This window comes from Entelurus aequoreus, linkage group LG11 (assembly GCF_033978785.1).
Source record: "Entelurus aequoreus isolate RoL-2023_Sb linkage group LG11, RoL_Eaeq_v1.1, whole genome shotgun sequence".
NCBI classification, from domain to species: domain Eukaryota; kingdom Metazoa; phylum Chordata; class Actinopteri; order Syngnathiformes; family Syngnathidae; genus Entelurus; species Entelurus aequoreus.
Window position 1 is genome coordinate 59,659,068 of NC_084741.1, and position 18,328 is coordinate 59,677,395.

The following is an 18,328-nucleotide window of genomic DNA, read 5'->3' on the forward strand; positions in this document are numbered from 1 at the left end:
CTTCCTCATATTTAGCTGAATGAACAGCAGCAGGAAATGTCATCTGGAAGCTTCCTTATGTTTGCTCCTGTGCCTAATCTACACATTTTCTACATTCAAGAGAAGTCTTGTCATGCATTTCATGAACCCCCACGCTAAATCCATTTTCTGATAATCCATGGAAAATGACCAAATCAGACACCCGCATGTTGCCTTAGTGGGCTCACCTTGGTTTTAGAGGGCAGTGTCAAACCTTCACTAATCCATTGAGCATTGCTGCCCTATTTAACCACAGAGCCGTGACTGCATCAGTAGTACGAGGTGAGGAAAAATGACTACATCAGTGTTTGACTCCGCTGCCTGTCACGACTGCTCAAACAGTGGTGGGCTGAAGTGTTATGTAGCAATGTGGGTATTTATTTATTTCGTTGCAAAATATTACCTTCAGAATAGATGGTCCTATGATGTAATGTGGCTAACATCAGTGCTCTTTAGTATTCATCTCCTCTCATCCTCTCCTCTCTACAGCCATGTTGCATTTAAATGCACATGAACCTCACAAGGCCAAAGTCGGTGTTTTGCAACAAACTGCTTCAGTGTGGGAGTGACTAAAGCTCTTTCTGGACTTTTATTGCACTAAAGCAGACTTGGGCAAATTAAGGCCGATATTTTTTTTTTTAGATCTTTAAGATGGAAACTGTATGTAAACATTATGATGTGCAGTGATGTTTTCAAATGACCGTAAGTCTTGACCCATACAAAGTAGTATTTCATTTTCATTTCATTTCATTTTCAAGTTTATTTCGAATATGTAGACAAAACAAAAACAACAAATTTTGAAAAATAACAACAAAAAAGCCATTCAAGAATGAATAACAAAAACAATAATAATAATAATATAAATAGTAATAATAAAAAGCAAAAGAAACAAGAAATGAAAATAAACATTTAATGTAAACATATCCGAAAAGGAGTGAGAAGAAGTAAAAACTTATGTACTCCCACCCCTCTTATTACTTACTGTATGTTTAATAATAATAATAATAATAATAATAGTATATAAAAATGTTATGTCATATAAACACATATACATATATAAGCATGTACACACACATACATACATACACACATACATACACACATACATATATATACATACATATATATATATACATATACATACATGTACATCCACAACACACATTTCAATGATTGGAATCTGCGCTTTTGCATGATATACTAGTTACTATGTTAATCTACTGTAGTAGAATTTCTGACCTTTTGACCTATATTTCTTGTCTTTTAAGAATGTCCGCTCATTTTCAATTCTCTTGTATTTTGTGCCATTGAATGGACCAGTGGTGGGACAAAGGTGAATATTAGGTCGTGCCAACCTGTCTACAGAATGTGTTGACTGTCTAAAGCAGGGGTGTCAAACGTACGGCCCGAGGGCCGGCTCAGGCCCGCAAACAGGTTTTATCCGGCCCGCGGGATGAGTTTACTTAGTATAAAAATTAATCTGAAATTTTTGAATGAAAGAAACAGCTGTTCTAAATGTGTCCACTGGATGTCGCAATGGCAATTCTTTGTATCTTTGTAGATGATGCTACATATGTACAAAATAAACCACACGATGTTAAGTACATCAGTCGTGGAAAATGATCAAACTACATAAATAACAAACTTTAATTTGATTTTGATATCTCGATAGATTGAAAATTAACACCAATGAGTTGACTAATGAACATTACCACATAATTTATTTAGAAAATATAAATAACGACAAATAAAGATAGAATACTATTAACCGCAACATGTTAGTGTAAAAAACCCAACAACATTATGATTTGTACATTTTCAGAATGTGCTTGTTCTATTTTCAAACAAAGACAACAATCTGAAGTTGTCTTTATTTTTATGTTATCGTGCCGTGATTTTACCAGTCCGGCCCACTTGGTAGTAGATTTTTCTCCATGTGGCCCCCGATCTAAAATGAGTTTGACACCCCTGGTCTAAAGGATTCGAGTTGTTATGGAACAGATAGGAAAAACAACAAGACATTGACGCATTTAGATAACAAACAATGACGCACAAAAGACATATAAAAAATGGCAGAAGACCGGAACTCGACAGTGATTTTGGCTTGTGTGTGTCTTGTTTTCTCCGGAGTGACATGTGGTCTGTCTGCACGGCCAACTCAATTCAACCTGCACTTCTGATAATGGGTAAATAAATGTGTTGTACTAAACTACTTTTGTTGCCTGTTTAAGCTTCGGACAATCCACTACACTACGTCACAGCAGCTCAGACTAGGCACCAAGCAGTGTGGGTGGGGAACGTTTCCACTGAGTGTTTCCAGAGTGGCCAGCCTGAAATGCGGGTGTCAGGGACAGACGCGGAAGGAGATACAACAAAGTTCAAAAGCTTAGTAATATATCAGATGTATCAGATTGTGGGTGGGGTTTTTTTTCTACCCTTCGCGTTCATATTTCACTGTGTTTGTTGCATTTTTGTTGTGTTTCGCTTGATTGTAAAATGTGTCGATCGAGAGGGGGTGTGACGTTCATATGTTGTCAATATTCAGTGTTTTATCGTTCATAGTTAATATTGTAAATCCCACATTCTTTATTTTCATGTACATTCTGGGTGACTCATTCAGTAAAAAAAAAAAAGTAATTCCATTCCGTTTTTTAAGGCTGTCTGTCATAATGTTTTTAGCATTCAATCAGACCTTATTGTGAGGTTTTGTATTAGTGTTCCTAAAAATAAACACATTTTTTTCTCTAAATTTGGTCCCCTGAGTCAAAATAATCTCCCAGGCCTGCACTAAAGGCTGTTGTAATGAGCCTGTAAACACAACACTGACCAGACCCCTGCTATCAATGTATATTTTTGAGAAAAATGTAGTTCTAAAGTTATACCAAACCCTATGGCCGTGTTTTTTGAGCCAAGGCACATTTTTTTCATTAAAAAAATCCAGAGGCACACAACCAGTAGAAATCATTGAAAAATTAAACTCAGTAGCCGATATTGACAATAAAAAGTCGTTCAAGCAATTGTTGGATATGAATTTAAACCATAAGAGACCATGCATCCCTTTAGCTCTTGTCTCAAAGTAGGTGTACTGTCACGACCTGTCACATCACACTGTGACTTATTTTGATTTTTTTGGTGTTTTCCTGTGTGTAGTGTTTTAGTTCTAGTTCTATTTTGGTGTTTTTTTCCTGTTTTGTTGGTATTTTCCTGTTGCAGTTTCATTTCATCCCTGAGCGCTATTCTCCGCACCTGCTTTGTTTTCGCAATCGAGACTATTTAAGTAGTGCGGATGCTATCCTTCTTTGTGTGGATATTGTTGATTGTCATGTCATGTACAGATGTACTTTGTGGACACCGTCTCTGGTCCACACGCTGTAAGTCTTTGCTGTCGTCCAGCATTTTGTGTTTTGTTTACTTTGCAGCAAGTTCAGTTTTAATTTCGTTTTGCATAGCCATCCCTAAGCTTCAATGCCTTTTCTTAGCGGCACTCACCTTTTTTTAAATTCTTGGTTTAAACATTAGATACCTTTTTACCTGTACGCTGCCTCCCGCTGTCGGCTGCATATTGTGATCACGACAAACCATCGTCGTCGTCTCACACGACAAAGCAATTAGCTACCTGCGCTGTACAGACACTCAACAAGGGCACATTAATTGCGAATTCTAATTACTGCTGTGCAAAAAATATTTTTAACCCAATTAGGTGAAATTACATAATCTCCCACGGCACACCAGACTGTATTTCACGGCACAGTGGTTGAAAAAGACTGCCCTATGTAATACGTTTCTCAGGGCCACCGACCTAATCACCCCCACTCCAAGCAATTCTAAAACTTAATTAACTATTATGTAATACACAGACATATAAAAACACATTACCTACCATAATACGATTGAATTATTTATTTGCTATTGTAAAAGGCAAAACCTGTGCGCCTAGTTGGAGCCAATTTTGAGTGTCACACTAAAGTGGATGGACTGAAAGGGAAAATACACAATGATAATAAATAACTGATACAATTAGGGCTGTTGTCTGAGTTGACCAAACATTGGCTTTTTACTAGCCCGCAGAACGATAATGTTACAAGTGAATTGATGGCTGAAAAGCTTTAAGTTTGTGTAGGAGTACTTTGCTGCGTCTGCCAGGCTGCTGCAGTCAGATAGCATTAAAACACCAATCTGCACTAGGGAGTGGAATTGTGGGACTTAGAGTCACTAAACATGCATTGCAATTGGTCATCAAATTAATCATGCACATTAATTTACCTGGATTCACTTTTTTTTGGCAGCCACAAAATTAGCCCTAAAGAATGATAAAAAGTAAGATTTGTGTGTCATCACATGGTACAGTAGGTACTTTAGATTTTTTTTGTTTTTATGTATTTCTTAGAGAGTAATAAATACATCTTAGTATCGGCTGTTTCTTCAGACTTCCTGAGAGCAGTTGCTGCTTCCTGGTGAGACATCACGTCTTTTAAATCAGTTGCGTCTGTTGACTTCCCACATCTCTTTATTACCGTATATAAAATAAATTTGTCTGCACACAATAATATTTCACTAATAGTGTTGTTTCTACATCGGGGACCTGTTTAAGGTTTGTCGGGACGCAGTGCAGTCAGGAACGGAGTTCTCCATGCGATCTGATCGCCCTTAAATTGGAGGCCTGGAGCTGTACCTCTCCTCTTTAAAAAGGTAATGATTCTTCCGCTGGTTGACAAACAGAAACTCTGTGATTACTTTTACTTCCTCTATTTATTCAAGTTTGATGTCTTCTTGGCACTGCACCAGAGCCGAGGACCTCAAATTGCGGTTTAGCTTTCTTTTGAGGTATAAAAATTCACAAATGAGATCTTTGTTTTGTTCACTTTGTTGTAAGACTGCATTTATTTCATAAGTACATTTAATTAACTTGGAAATATTCACATATATAAGTGTTAGAGCACACCTGTGTGACGTTACTGACCACTAGTGACCAGCCTATCACCAACTGTTTATTTCTCTTTAAAAAAAATACATGAAATCGACTGACCGTTAATGATGGGCATGATCTAAGAAATCAGATTTGACTATGAAAAGTAAAGTACATGTTTAGAATTAAGGTGCATGTTAGTCAATAACATCCACTAGTAATGTACAAGGGGACGGCGTGGCGAAGTTGGGAGAGTGGCCGTGCCAGCAATCTTAGGGTTACTGGTTCAATCCCCACCTTCTACCATCCTAGTCACGTCCGTTGTGTCCTTGAGCAAGACACTTCACCCTTGCTCCTGATGGGCCTGGTTAGCGCCGTGCATGGCAGCTCCCGCCATCAGTGTGTGAATGTGTGTGTGTGAATGGGTGAATGTGGAAAATAGTGTCAAAGCGCTTTGAGTTCCTTAAAAAGGTAGAAAAGCGCTATACAAGTACAACCCATTTACCATTTACAAAACCCAAAACCAGTGAAGTTGGCACATTGTGTAAATCATAAAAAACACAGAATACAATGATTTGCAAATCCTTTTCAAATTGAGTACCCTGCAAAGACAAGATATTTAATGTTCGCACTGAGAAACTTTTTTTTTTTTTTTGCAAATAATCATTAACTTAGAATTTAATGGCAGCAACACATTGCAAAAAAGTTGGCACAGGGGCATTTTTACCATTGTGTTACATGGCCTTTCCTTTTAACAACACTCAGTAAACGTTTGGGAACTGAGAAGACCAATTTTTTTAACTTTTCAGGTGGAATTATTTCCCATTCTTGCTTGATGTACAGCTTAAGTTGTTCAACAGTCCGGGGTCTCCGTTGTCGTATTTTACGCTTCATAACGCGCCACACATTTGCAATGGGAGACATGTCTGAACTACATGCAGGCCAGTCTAGTACCCACACTCTTTTACTACGAAACCACGCTGTTGTAACACGTGCAGAATGTGGCTTGGCATTGTCTTGCTGAAAAAGGCAGTCCGTGAAAAAGACGTTGCTTGGATGGCAACATATGTATGTACCTTTCAGCATTAATGGTGCCTTCACAGATGTGTAAGTTACACATTCCTTGGGCTCTAATACACCCCCATACCATCACACATGCTGGCTTTTTAACATTGCGTCTATAACAGTCCGGATAGTTCTTTTCCTATTTGGTCCGGAGGACACAACGTCCACAGTTTCCAAAAACAATTAAAAATGTGGAACACTTTTCCACTTTGCATCAGTCCATCTTAGATGAGCTCGGGCCCAGCGAAGCCGGCGGCGTTTCTGGGTGTTGTTGACGAATGGCTTTGGCTTTACATAGTACAGATGTAGCGACGAACTGTAGTTACTGACTGTGGTTTTCTGAAGTGTTCCTGAGCCCGTGGTGATATCTTTTACACACTGATGTCACTTTTTGATGCAGTACCGCCTGAGGGATCGAAGGTCACGGGCATTCAATGTTTGTTTTCAGCCTTGCCGCTTACGTGCAGTGATTTCTCCAGATTCTCTAAACCTTTTGATGATATTACAGACCGTAGATGGTGAAATCCCTAAATCCCTTGCAATAGCTTGTTGAGAAATGTTGTTCTTAAACTGTTGGACAACTTGCTCACACATTTGTTCACAAAGTGGTGACCCTCGCCCCATCCTTATTTCCCAGAGGTTGGGTCTTGGGCGCAGTTGGGTGTACCAACAGGACAAAGACCCCAAACACACATCAAAAGTGGTAAATTAATGGCTAAATCAGGCTATAATTAAGGTTTTAGAATGGCCTTCCCAAAGTCCTGACTTAAACGTGTGGACAATGCTGAAGAAACAAGTCCATGTCAGAAAACCAACAAATTTAGCTGAACCACACCTATTTTGTCAAGAAGAGTGGTCAAAAATTCAAGCAGAAGCTTGCCAGAAGCTTGTGGATGGCTACCAAAAGCGCCTTATTGCAGTGAAACTTGCCCAGGGACATGTAACCAAATATTAACATTGCTGTATGTATACTTTTGACCCAGCCGATTTGGTCACATTTTCAGTAGACCCATAATAAATTCATAAAAGAACCAAACGTCATTAATGTTTTTTGTGACCAACAAGTATGTGCTCCAATCACTCTATCACCAAAAAAATAAGAGTTGTAGAAATTATTGGAAACTCAAGACAGCCACAACATTATATTCTTTACAAGTATACACTACCGTTCAAAAGTTTGGGGTCACCCAAACAATTTTGTGGAATAGCCTTCATTTCTAAGAACAAGAATAAACTGTCGAGTTTCAGATGAAAGTTCTCTTTTTCTGGCCATTTTGAGCGTTTAATTGACCCCACAAATGTGATGCTCCAGAAACTCAATCTGCTCAAAGGAAGGTCAGTTTTGTAGCTTCTATAACGAGCTAAACTGTTTTCAGATGTGTGAACATGATTGCACAAGGGTTTTCTAATCATCAATTATCCTTCTGAGCCAACGAGCAAACACATTGTACCATTAGAACACTGGAGTGATAGTTGCTGGAAATGGGCCTCTATACACCTATGTAGATATTGCACCAAAAACCAGACATTTGCAGCTAGAATAGTCATTTACCACATTAGCAATGTATAGAGTGTATTTCTTTAAAGTTAAGACTAGTTTAAAGTTATCTTCATTGAAAAGTACAGTGCTTTTCCTTCAAAAATAAGGACATTTCAATGTGACCCCAAACTTTTGAACGGTAGTGTATGTAAACTTTTGACCACAACTGTATATGTGTTAAACATGCTTGTATTATCATTAAACACATTAAACTTGTTAACAAAAATGTGTCTTTCTTAAATAAATACATATAAATTATATATATGAATGAGGTAGATCTCTTCGACTTGGTCAATTGAAAAGTAGCTCGCCTGCAGAAAAAGTGTGGGCACCCCTGATCCACAGCCTGTAGAAATGTGTGTACAGCCTTTAGTCAGCGCACACTTCCACGTCAACGTCAGTCTTGATACAGCTCATCTTTGCCGTGAAAAAGGGTGTACAGCAGGTTTTTGTGCGTACGCCAGCTTGTTACATGAGGCCCCTGGACTTGGTCATTAATTAGTAGCTCCCCTGCTGAAAAAGTGTGAGCAACCCTGGTTAAATTAGATTCAAGATTGCCTCAGTATATCTAAACTTTAGCCACCCATGGTCCAAGGGCTGCATTTACATGAGAGTTTGATGGTTGGGGGCAACAAAAAATTGTTGCATTTTTGAGACCCCTGATACTGTATCAGATTTCAGTATGGAGACTGAATTTCTCATTGTGTTCGACTTTAGAGGTCCCACTGTTTATAAAGCTTAAATTAGAGCCGAGGTGTCAACGCTTTTGGGTCCAAAACAGCCTGTGACAGCATGTCTCGTCAACCTGCATGACATGTGGCTGAAGGATTTTAGTAGGTCATTATTTACGGTGTGGGGATAAGCATATTGCCCTCATCTCATCTGCTATCATCTCCTCTAGGCAGACAGGAGCTGAGCCAACCCATGCAGAGAGGCTTGCAAGCCTGCTGTTGACCTACTTACACTCCCTAACCAACTACTACTTGCTCATTTCCACCATGGAAATAAAATTAGAAGTAATTACAACGTGAGTTCCGGTCCTCCCAGCATACTTCATACGCCGCTCTGCTATTTATTGGACGGAACACTTACTGACGATACAAAGGTCAAAAAGGTAGTAAGAAATGAACACACACTTTTTGTGACTGACTGATAGTGTGTTTCACGATAATGTAACACAAAACATTTCACTTTGTGGTACAGTGTGATTGAGCCGCCACATATTGCCGCCACTACATCTACAGCCACGCTGCTGAATAAGATTATGCTGCTGAGATTAAAGTGGTCATCTGCAAAGGCCTTGTTAGGATTTATTTAGGTGACGTAGTTAGCACTGGTGAAGAGTGAAAGAGGTACAAAATTAAAGTTGTATTAATTTTAAATTTTTTTGTGCACCGTTATATATACAGTATATATATATATATATATATATATATATATATATATATATATATATATATATATATATATATATATATATATATATATATATATATATATATATATATATATATATATATATATACAGTATATATATATATATATATATATATATATATATATATATATATATATATATATATATATATATACAGTATATATATATATATATATATATATATATATATATATATATATATATATATATATATATATATACTGTATATATATATATATATATATATATATACAGTATATATATATACACATATATATATATATATATATATATATACACACACACATACATACATATATATATACGTATATATATACATACATATATATATATATATATATATACACGCACGCACGCACGCGCACACACACACACACACACACACACACACACACACACACACACACACACACACACACACACACACACACACACACACACACACACACACATATATATATATATATGGGTTATGACCGAAAGGACAAGATCACGGGTACAAGCGGCCGAAATGAGTTTCCTCCGCCGGGTGGCGGGGCTCTCCCTGAGAAATAGGGTTAGAAGCTCTGCCATCCGGGGGGAGCTCAAAGTAAAGCCGCTGCTCCCCCACATCGAGAGGAGCCAGATGAGGTGGTTCGGGCATCTGGTCAGGATGCCACCCGAACGCCTCCCTAGGGAGGTGTTTAGGGCACGTCCGACCGGTAGGAGGCCACGGGGAAGACCCAGGACACGTTGGGAAGACTATGTCTCCCGGCTGGCCTGGGAACGTCTAGGGATCCCCCGGGAAGAACTGGACGAAGTGGCTGGGGAAAGGGAAGTCTGGGTTTCCCTGCTTAGGCTGCTGCCCCCGCGACCCGACCTTGGATAAGCGTAAGAAGATGGATGGATGGTTAGAGACTTGCATGGCAGCTCCCGCCATCAGTGTGTGAATGTGGAAATAGTGTCAAAGCGCTTTGAGTACCTTGAATGTAGAAAAGCGCTATACAAGTATAACTTATTTATTACTAGTGTTTTTAAGAGGTGTGTGTGCGTGTGTGTGTGTGTGTGTGTGTGTGCGTGCGTGCGTGCGTGTGAAAAAAGTGTGTCCGTGTAAAAAAAAATATATATGTAGGTCCGTGTTGCGATCTTTGTGTCGGTGTTTAGATTTGTGCGCTTGTAACAACAATATGTGTGACGTGTGTACAGATTGTTGAAGTTAAACACACACAGAGATTGTTTTACAAACACACATACTGTATCCAAACACAGACACACATTTCGAAACACGGGCACACAGATTCTGAATCGCAACACAAAGATACTTTTTTATTAATTTTTTTACACACCGATTGCAACACGGACACACAGATTGGTTTCACACATACAGACAAATCCAAACACAGACACACATCCAACATTTGACTTTAAGAATTGGATGTGAGTAGAATTAACATTCAAACAGCACCACTGGCTACCAATATACTGTATGTTTTATAAATGCAAATAACACATAATGCATCAATAATCATAATAACTTGGATTTATTCATCTATTTTTCATAAAACCCAAGGAAAAATATTAACCTAAAGTAAAAAGAATCTATCCATATTCAAAAAATGTCAATTTAACAGCATGTGGTCTTGCTCACCTGTCCAGTGTAGGCAAAGTCCAAGGCGTGCTTCAGTCCAACACGGGTTACTCCTTGCAGAGTAACTTCATCTGCCGCACTCTCCACCATGCACAAGCTGAACATGGCCTGCAGACACACAGTCCAAACATAGAGGTCAGCTAAGGGACTTTTGGCATTTTACGGAATCACCCAACTGTATCCAATCTTTTAAAAACTGGACCTATAAAAATTGTAATCCAACCCACTTATTTGTGGTCTAGATAATATGTATTAAATATGCTTTAGTGTCAATTTTGCTCTAGTCACTATTTTAACGTGCTTTCTGAGTATGTCTGCAAATGGTTAGGTTTGTGTGTGAAGGCATTTCCTTTAGTATTGCAAGTAAAACCCTACATGCCCCTCCTTCCCAAAAACTATCAGACCCAACAGTGTGCCCACTATTAAAAAAAAACCTACATAACACAGCATTCAGAGGCATCCCAAATGCATAAAATTTGTGATTTATTTGACGCTTTGGCATTGTTTAACACAAATATCAAACATTGTAACATTTAAAATTCAGAAGAGAGGAAAATCATCATTGGTCCCTCTTTGACATCAATGAGTTGTTGTTGTTGCACAACTGGACAGAAAATGAGCCGCATCAGCATAAATGTATACATTGTATATGCAGTAAATCAAGATAGTGTGTTATGCAGCACTGCTTCTCTTCCTCTCCTTGTGTCGTGCACAAAGAAGCGTGTTCCACCACCAGGCGTGCAAAATCAACGCTGCGGTCAATGTCCTGCAGTCTGACCCTGCTGAGTGCAAGTGCGGTTTGGTGTTCGCGCATCAAAGTTATTGATTGCTGTCACTGCATGATAGGGTGTAATCCATCGATCTTGTTGCAGACATAGACATGATAAAGATTGCCTTATATTTTCATCCATTCATTGTTTTTTCTCTCTGATGATCCCAAACTGACATTTACATTTAATATTTAAATTTAATTTCAAAGTGTATTTTTTCCTGCAATTGCGTAGAATGGCAATGAATCATACGGAGAGATGACATTTTGGAAACCACTACTTTATTACCACTTAAGAGTGCCATCAAAGTCAAAGTAGTAATTTTTTGACAATGTCTGACATGAAAATATTATCTCTGCCAAGCCCCAAAATGTCAATTTATAATTGAGTTTAATTATATTGAATTTGTTGGTTAGTTAGTTTGTATGGCGGTTATGATATGCTAGTTGCATTTGGGCAAAGGGATGCAGTAATCTACAAAAAAAATTACATAAATGAGCTTGTCAGCCCTCTAAAAGTTAGTAAAAGATTTTAAGGTGCTTTTTGTTAAATTAATCTGATTTATTGGGTCAAACTTTGGGATTCAATAATAACGCGATCATGTGGTGGATTTGTAAGAAAACTATAAAGCACACTAAACACAGTAGGGTTGCGTTGCAAAAAAGAGCTGTCAAAATATAAGATAAAAAGACTCCCGGTAGACTTTAGGAAAAAAATACTAGAAAATAACTAGCTGCATAGACAGATAATTTTACTTGATAGGACAACCTAAATAAGGATTTGCATACATATGTATACAGTATATAGTCACGATCACACTTGTAAAGAACATAATGTCATGGCTGTCTTGAGTTTCCAATAATTTCTACAACTCTTATTTTTTTATGATAGAGTGATTGGAGCACATACTGTACTTGTTGGTCACAAAAAAACATTCATGAAGTTTGGTTCTTTTATTAACTTATTATGGGTCTACTGAAAATGTGAGCAAATCTGCTGGGTCAAAAGTATACATACAGTAATGTTAATATTTGGTTACATGTCCCTTGGCAAGTTTCACTGCATTAAAGCGCATTTGGTAGCCATCCACAAGCTTCTAGTTGAAACTTTGACCAATCCTCTTGACAAAATTGGTGCAGTTCAGCTAAATTTGTTGGTTTTCTGACATGAGCTTGTTTCTTCAGCATTGTCCACACGTTTAAGTCAGGACTTTTGGAAGGCCATTCTAAAACCTTAATTCTAGCCTGATTTAGCCATTCATTTACCACTTTTGATGTGTGTTTGGGGTCATTGTCCTTTTGGAACACCCAACTGCGGCCAAGACCCAACCTCCGGGCTGATGATTTTAGGTTGTCCCGAAGAATTTGGAGGTAATAATCCTTTTTCATCGTCCCATTTAAAGTACCAGTTCCATTGGCAGCAAAACAGGCCCACAGCATAATATTATCACCACCATGCTTGACGGTGGGAATGGTGTTCCTGGGATTAAAGGCCTCACCTTTTCTCCTCCAAACATATTGCTGGGTATTGTGGCCAAACAGCTCAAATTTTGTTTGACATCACATGGACAAAGATAAGACCTTCTGGAGGAAAGTTATGTGGTCAGATGAAACAAAAATTGAGCTGTTTGGCCACAATATCCAGCAATATGTTTTGAGGAGAAAAGGTGAGGCCTTTAATCCCAGGAACACCCACCTACCGTCAAGCATGGTGGTGGTAGTATTATGCTTTGGGCCTGTTTTGCTGCCAATGGAACTGGTGCTTTACCTCCAAATTCTTCAGGACAACCTAAAATTATCAGCCCGGAGGTTGGGTCTAGGGCACAGTTGGGTTTTCCAATAGGACAATGACCCCAAACACATGTCAAAAGTAGTAAAGGAATGGCTAAATCAGGCTAGAATTAACGTTTTAGAATGGCCTTCCAAAAGTCCTGACTTAAACGTGTGGACAATGCTGAAGAAACAAGTCCATGTCAACCAACAAATTTAGCTGAACTGCAACAATTTTGTCAAGAGGAGTGGTCAAAATTTCAACCAGAAGCTTGTGGATGGCTACCAAAAGCGCCTTATTGCAGTGAAACTTGCCAAGGGACATGTAACCAAATATTAACATTGCTGTATGTATACTTTTGACCCAGCAGATTTGCTCACTTTTTCAGTAGACCCATAATAAATTCATAAAAGAACCAAACTTCATGAATGTTTTTTGTGACCAACAAGTATGTGCTCCAATCACTCTATCACAAAAAAATAAGAGTTGTAGAAACTATTGGAAACTCAAGACAGCCATGACATTATGTTCTTTACAAGTGTATGTAAACTTTTGATCGCGACTGTATATATGTTATTTTGAAAACAAGGATTGTTCAACTTGCAATTCTTAAATTATGTGGAAGTTGCAGGATCTTTAAACAAGATTTTCTATCTGGGGGGGGAAACCAAAATGTCTTATTTCAAAAGTTATTTTCTTAATGTTACCATCTTTAAATTAGATAGAAAAAATCCAAGTATTCATGCTAAAATTAAAATTAGTCAATGACAAAAAATAAGTGAATAGCTTTTAGAACTAGGGAAATTTCGAGAAAAAAAGTGCAATCTTAGCAAGTGGCAAATAATTTGCAGTGTGCCTATGTTGCCTAATTTGAACCCTTTTGCGTGCAGGAGTAAAAGTAGAAGTAGTTTTTACGACTGTGGCTCTTGCATTGGATCTCATGTGGTTGTGCATGTGTGCCAAATTAAGAGTCCAGTGTGTGTCGAACCACATTATACGCCTCAAAAGCTCAGAGGCTGGCCAGTAAAAGTACTCATTCGCCCCAAAACCACAGCCCAATTCTTGCTGATTCACGACGCACATGAACTTTAACTCAGCAATGGCCGCTTGTTTCCTGCGGCATATGGTCATATAAGGCTAGGGAAGGACTGGAAGCTTGAGCATCTCTGCTGCGAGCACAGCCTCTTTGATTTAAGACTCAGCTAATTAAAAATCCACTGGTCCATTGAGCACAGAGTCCTGTGGCAAAACTGGAGGTATAATAGCGGGAGGGCTGCAGTCTGCACACATGAGTGTTAAACACAGCAAAGTGGTTGGAGACAGGCAGAGAGTGAAAAGGGGAAAAAATGCTTGTCCTTTGCGTGCTCATCCGAGCTTTTGTGCTATTAATGTGGACACTGGTAGTGTTTGTAGAGCTGTTTGTCACTGGCATGAATGTTCCTGACCTTGGTGTAGGTGCTAAGGGACAGCTGATGATGGATGGCTCTGCAGACTTGGGATATAGATCCAATGCAGAAACACATCCAGTCCTGTTCACTGCAGTCCCTTTCCTAATGATGTTGCAGAATGAGTGCACTGCTGCACTCATTCTGACCTTTTGGCAAAAATGAGCATGGCTTCTTGTGTGATCAGAGATACAAGATTCAGTTAAGCATCCAATTATGTCCGGGGTATACACTCTTTCATGTCCCGCAGTGAAATAGCACAACTTTGATGGCTCAATGTGACTTTTTGTTTTAATCCAATGCAAATATCAGTACTGCATCCTTGGATACTTGCCAGTACTCACACTAAGCTATTAGATTTTTCTTTCCACTTCCTTACAAAACTAAGCTGTTGATGACATAGAAAATCCTTGCTTAAACTCACCATATAAAAGAACCAAACTCTTAAATCATCTGCTTTGTCAGAGCCTGGCAAGAACACAACATACTCTGTGTAAAGTCAAATTTCTATTCACTGTCTTTGCTTTTTCTAATGTCCTGCTGTCCTTGGAACAACTGTATTTATTGCTGGATACTTGAGGTTTTTTGATATCTTATTAAACTCAAAGGCACTTTGTGTCTGTAAAATCCTCCCTCAAAAAAATATAAAACACTTACTTAGAATACACACACAAAAATGACAAAATAATCACAAATACTTGTTAACTAACAAAAAAGTGGGGTATGGCTAGACTTGTTTGTTTGCAATTTTTTCTGACCAATGACAACTCACAAGACACATTAGGTACGCTGTCTATTTACAGAGCAAACAACCTAAAATAAGGTAAAAGTCTATTTTGGCAGGCAGCTAACGCCATCTTATATGCTTTACTTGCATAACGAATTCTCATGGGGGCATGTGAGGACATGTCCGCAGCTACAGCAGGGGTCGCCAAACTATGGCCAACTAGACCAGACCTGCCGGTGTCCAAAAACATAATAATTACTAGTTTGTTTGTTTTTTTATTTAGATTTTAATTGTTATTTTATTTATTGATTTGCACACATTAAAAGTGCAATTTCAATGTTGATGATGAAGGTTATGGAAAGTAGAAAAATCTTTATTTCAACGTTTTTCCCGAAAATACAATGAAGTGTGTTTTATCCGATTACTCCATTAATTGAACAAACTAATCGATAGATAATTTGATTACTAAAATAATCTAGAGTTGCAACCCCACTTTGAGTACTTTTCAAGTATTGGGGGATGGAGGGGTTTGGTCTTTATTCATGCTTGGACAATACACAAGCCTCCAGCTAGGTGGCAGCAGTGCACACATTAACAGGCTGCCTGTTCAACCCAGTAGAATAAGTACACACGTGTACATGCTTGGGCCCAAGCTTACATCCTCACTGATTAAGAGTTGACCATGACCAGGCTATGAGAACAGGATATCGGTCTACCTACCAGCGCAGTTCATAAGGGTGTCAGAACCAAAACTGGAATAAATGGACCAGAAAATACAAAGAATCATACATAATTCTTGGGTTTACCGTGAATACGGTAGGAAACAAGAATAATGATTAAAGAGATCAAGCTAACAAGTGACTAATATTTACAGTGTTTCGAATGTCATTGCAATTAGGGGCTGTTTGCAACATTTACACAGATGCCTAGAGGGTGCTAACTTTCTTGTACGTAATGACGTAACTAGTACGCACGTAACACACGCCCGCGCTTTCGCTTTGGGTGTTAGCTAATGATGGCGATTTGGATAGTTAGTTAGCTAACACTGAATGTGTAGTCTATTATAACAACAACATGAATGCAAATTGTTTGTTGCTTTTCTTACACTGTTTTTGTATGTGTGCTCGCGCTCTCTGCGTGTACGTGTTGACAAGACGGGGTGAGTGGCAGTCGTAAACACAAATCGTTATTTGGGGGACGGCAAAAATTGTATTCAGAAACAGTATATGTGACAAATATAGACTATTTTAAAACAAGTGTATTCTGTTAAACCGCTAATGGTAATATAAGCTAGCCAGTGGTGTTCTTGTTATATTTTTGGGTTTGAAAAATTTAACTGTGGAGACGTTGCGAACAGATCCTAGTCAATCATTTGCACTTTTGTATCTGTTTTGAGAATCACACTGACTTGAGTAGTTAGGTTCAATTGTTACAAAGTGAGTCGATAAACTTAACTTGGAAATTGTTTTAAAGGCTATCTGTGATTGATTTGGCTTTTCTCACTTATAAATGTTGTTACAATGTTGGATACTCCTGTTAAAAATGCCGAAATTTAAAAAAAATCATAAAAATTTGAAGAATCGGAAAAAAAAAAAAATACAATGATATTCTTCAAATAATACATTCTTAAAAAGACGATTTTTAGGCCATTTACTTTCTGCACATGTACGTCATACATCAGCAGCCAAAAGAAACCTTTTGTAACCTGTAACCCGTTTTGAAATTAACATCAAGAAAATGAACATGATCCGCTTAAGTGCAGTGACAGTGCTTCTAAACAAGGATCCTCCTTTCATAATAATCCATAATCATTTTCAAATGCAGCTTGGTGGTTGCTTCCCATTCAATTAATGCCATTACGACAACTAATGAATTTACATAAGTGTGCTTTGCTCCAACCTCTACAAGCATATCACTGCGACCCCAGCAAAGGCAACCATTAGTGGGATGGCTCTGCACTTACAGTAGACTTTTTTAAAGGGAACCTAGGATGAATTTCGCCTTTTCTAATTTATAAACGTTGTTACAATGTTGGATACTTGTGTTAAACAATACCAGAGCGTCAAATCATTAGGTTCATGCATACTGGTGTGGGCTTGCACACAGTTTTGGAAGCCTCTGTTTGCGAGGTTTTGCAGTCTGTCTACGTCGTGACGTCACAGTGAGGTAGACATACTTATTTGGACTTAAGTAAGATGGTTAGGAGCTCTGGTTCTAAAGAAACACAAAAAAGTAAGACAAAGCATTAATTTCATCTAATCATGGTATGCACAAAATAACTGCGACATGCAGTGACATAAATGTTGCTAAAATAATTGATGGGAGAGTGTGCACTGATGCTGTGAACAAGTGAATCTATATAATGTAGAAGTTTATTTCCAACCGTGTATGTAAAAAAACAAAAAAAACAGTGACAACTTCTAGATATATATTTAAACTGTGTATATATTCAAAACACTGAAAATACTGAACAACGGTTATACTTTTGGAGAGGGTTTCATTTGCAATTTGGGAACGCCTCCAGAAACGGACAACTTGCAGATGGACTCATAAATAGGTTATAAAAGTGACTGTGGAGCAATATATACGCAAAATGTATACAAAACATATCTTATATAATCTAGGCCACTAGAAAAATAATCATTAAATTGTTGCAGATAAACAGGTGCTTATAGGAAAAATACTGGTGCTAGCAAATATATAGTGTTTTACACATATATACAGTATAAATAAATATTATGAAGTTCTCAAATTGAATTTTAAATCAGGGGGATGTGGATAAAATTGTCTGCCTCTTAGATGGGGATGACAGACAATAATTAAGAACCACTGGGTACATCAGTACATACTAATGAGGTCTAATTCCAAAGATTAAAGATTCTGCCTATGTATTATTATGGCCGTAGATTGCAGATGTTAAAGTGCATTATAGCATAACTAAAGGTGTTACATGTGGAGGACCTTATTTAGCAACAAATGAATTGCATAGGTCATAAGTCAC

The 18,328-nt window shown here is 38.0% G+C and overlaps 1 protein-coding gene across 3 annotated transcripts in view; it reads right to left on the reverse strand.

Moving 5' to 3' along the window:
• Window positions 1-18,328, reverse strand: part of klhl32 (kelch-like family member 32) — a 69,636-nt gene that overhangs the window by 40,094 nt on the left and 11,214 nt on the right. For all 3 annotated transcript variants that reach the window (XM_062063636.1, XM_062063634.1, XM_062063635.1), the window contains one exon: window positions 10,616-10,723. In XM_062063636.1, coding sequence (XP_061919620.1) covers window positions 10,616-10,723 — 108 coding nt within the window. The remainder of the gene's footprint in view (window positions 1-10,615; window positions 10,724-18,328) is intronic.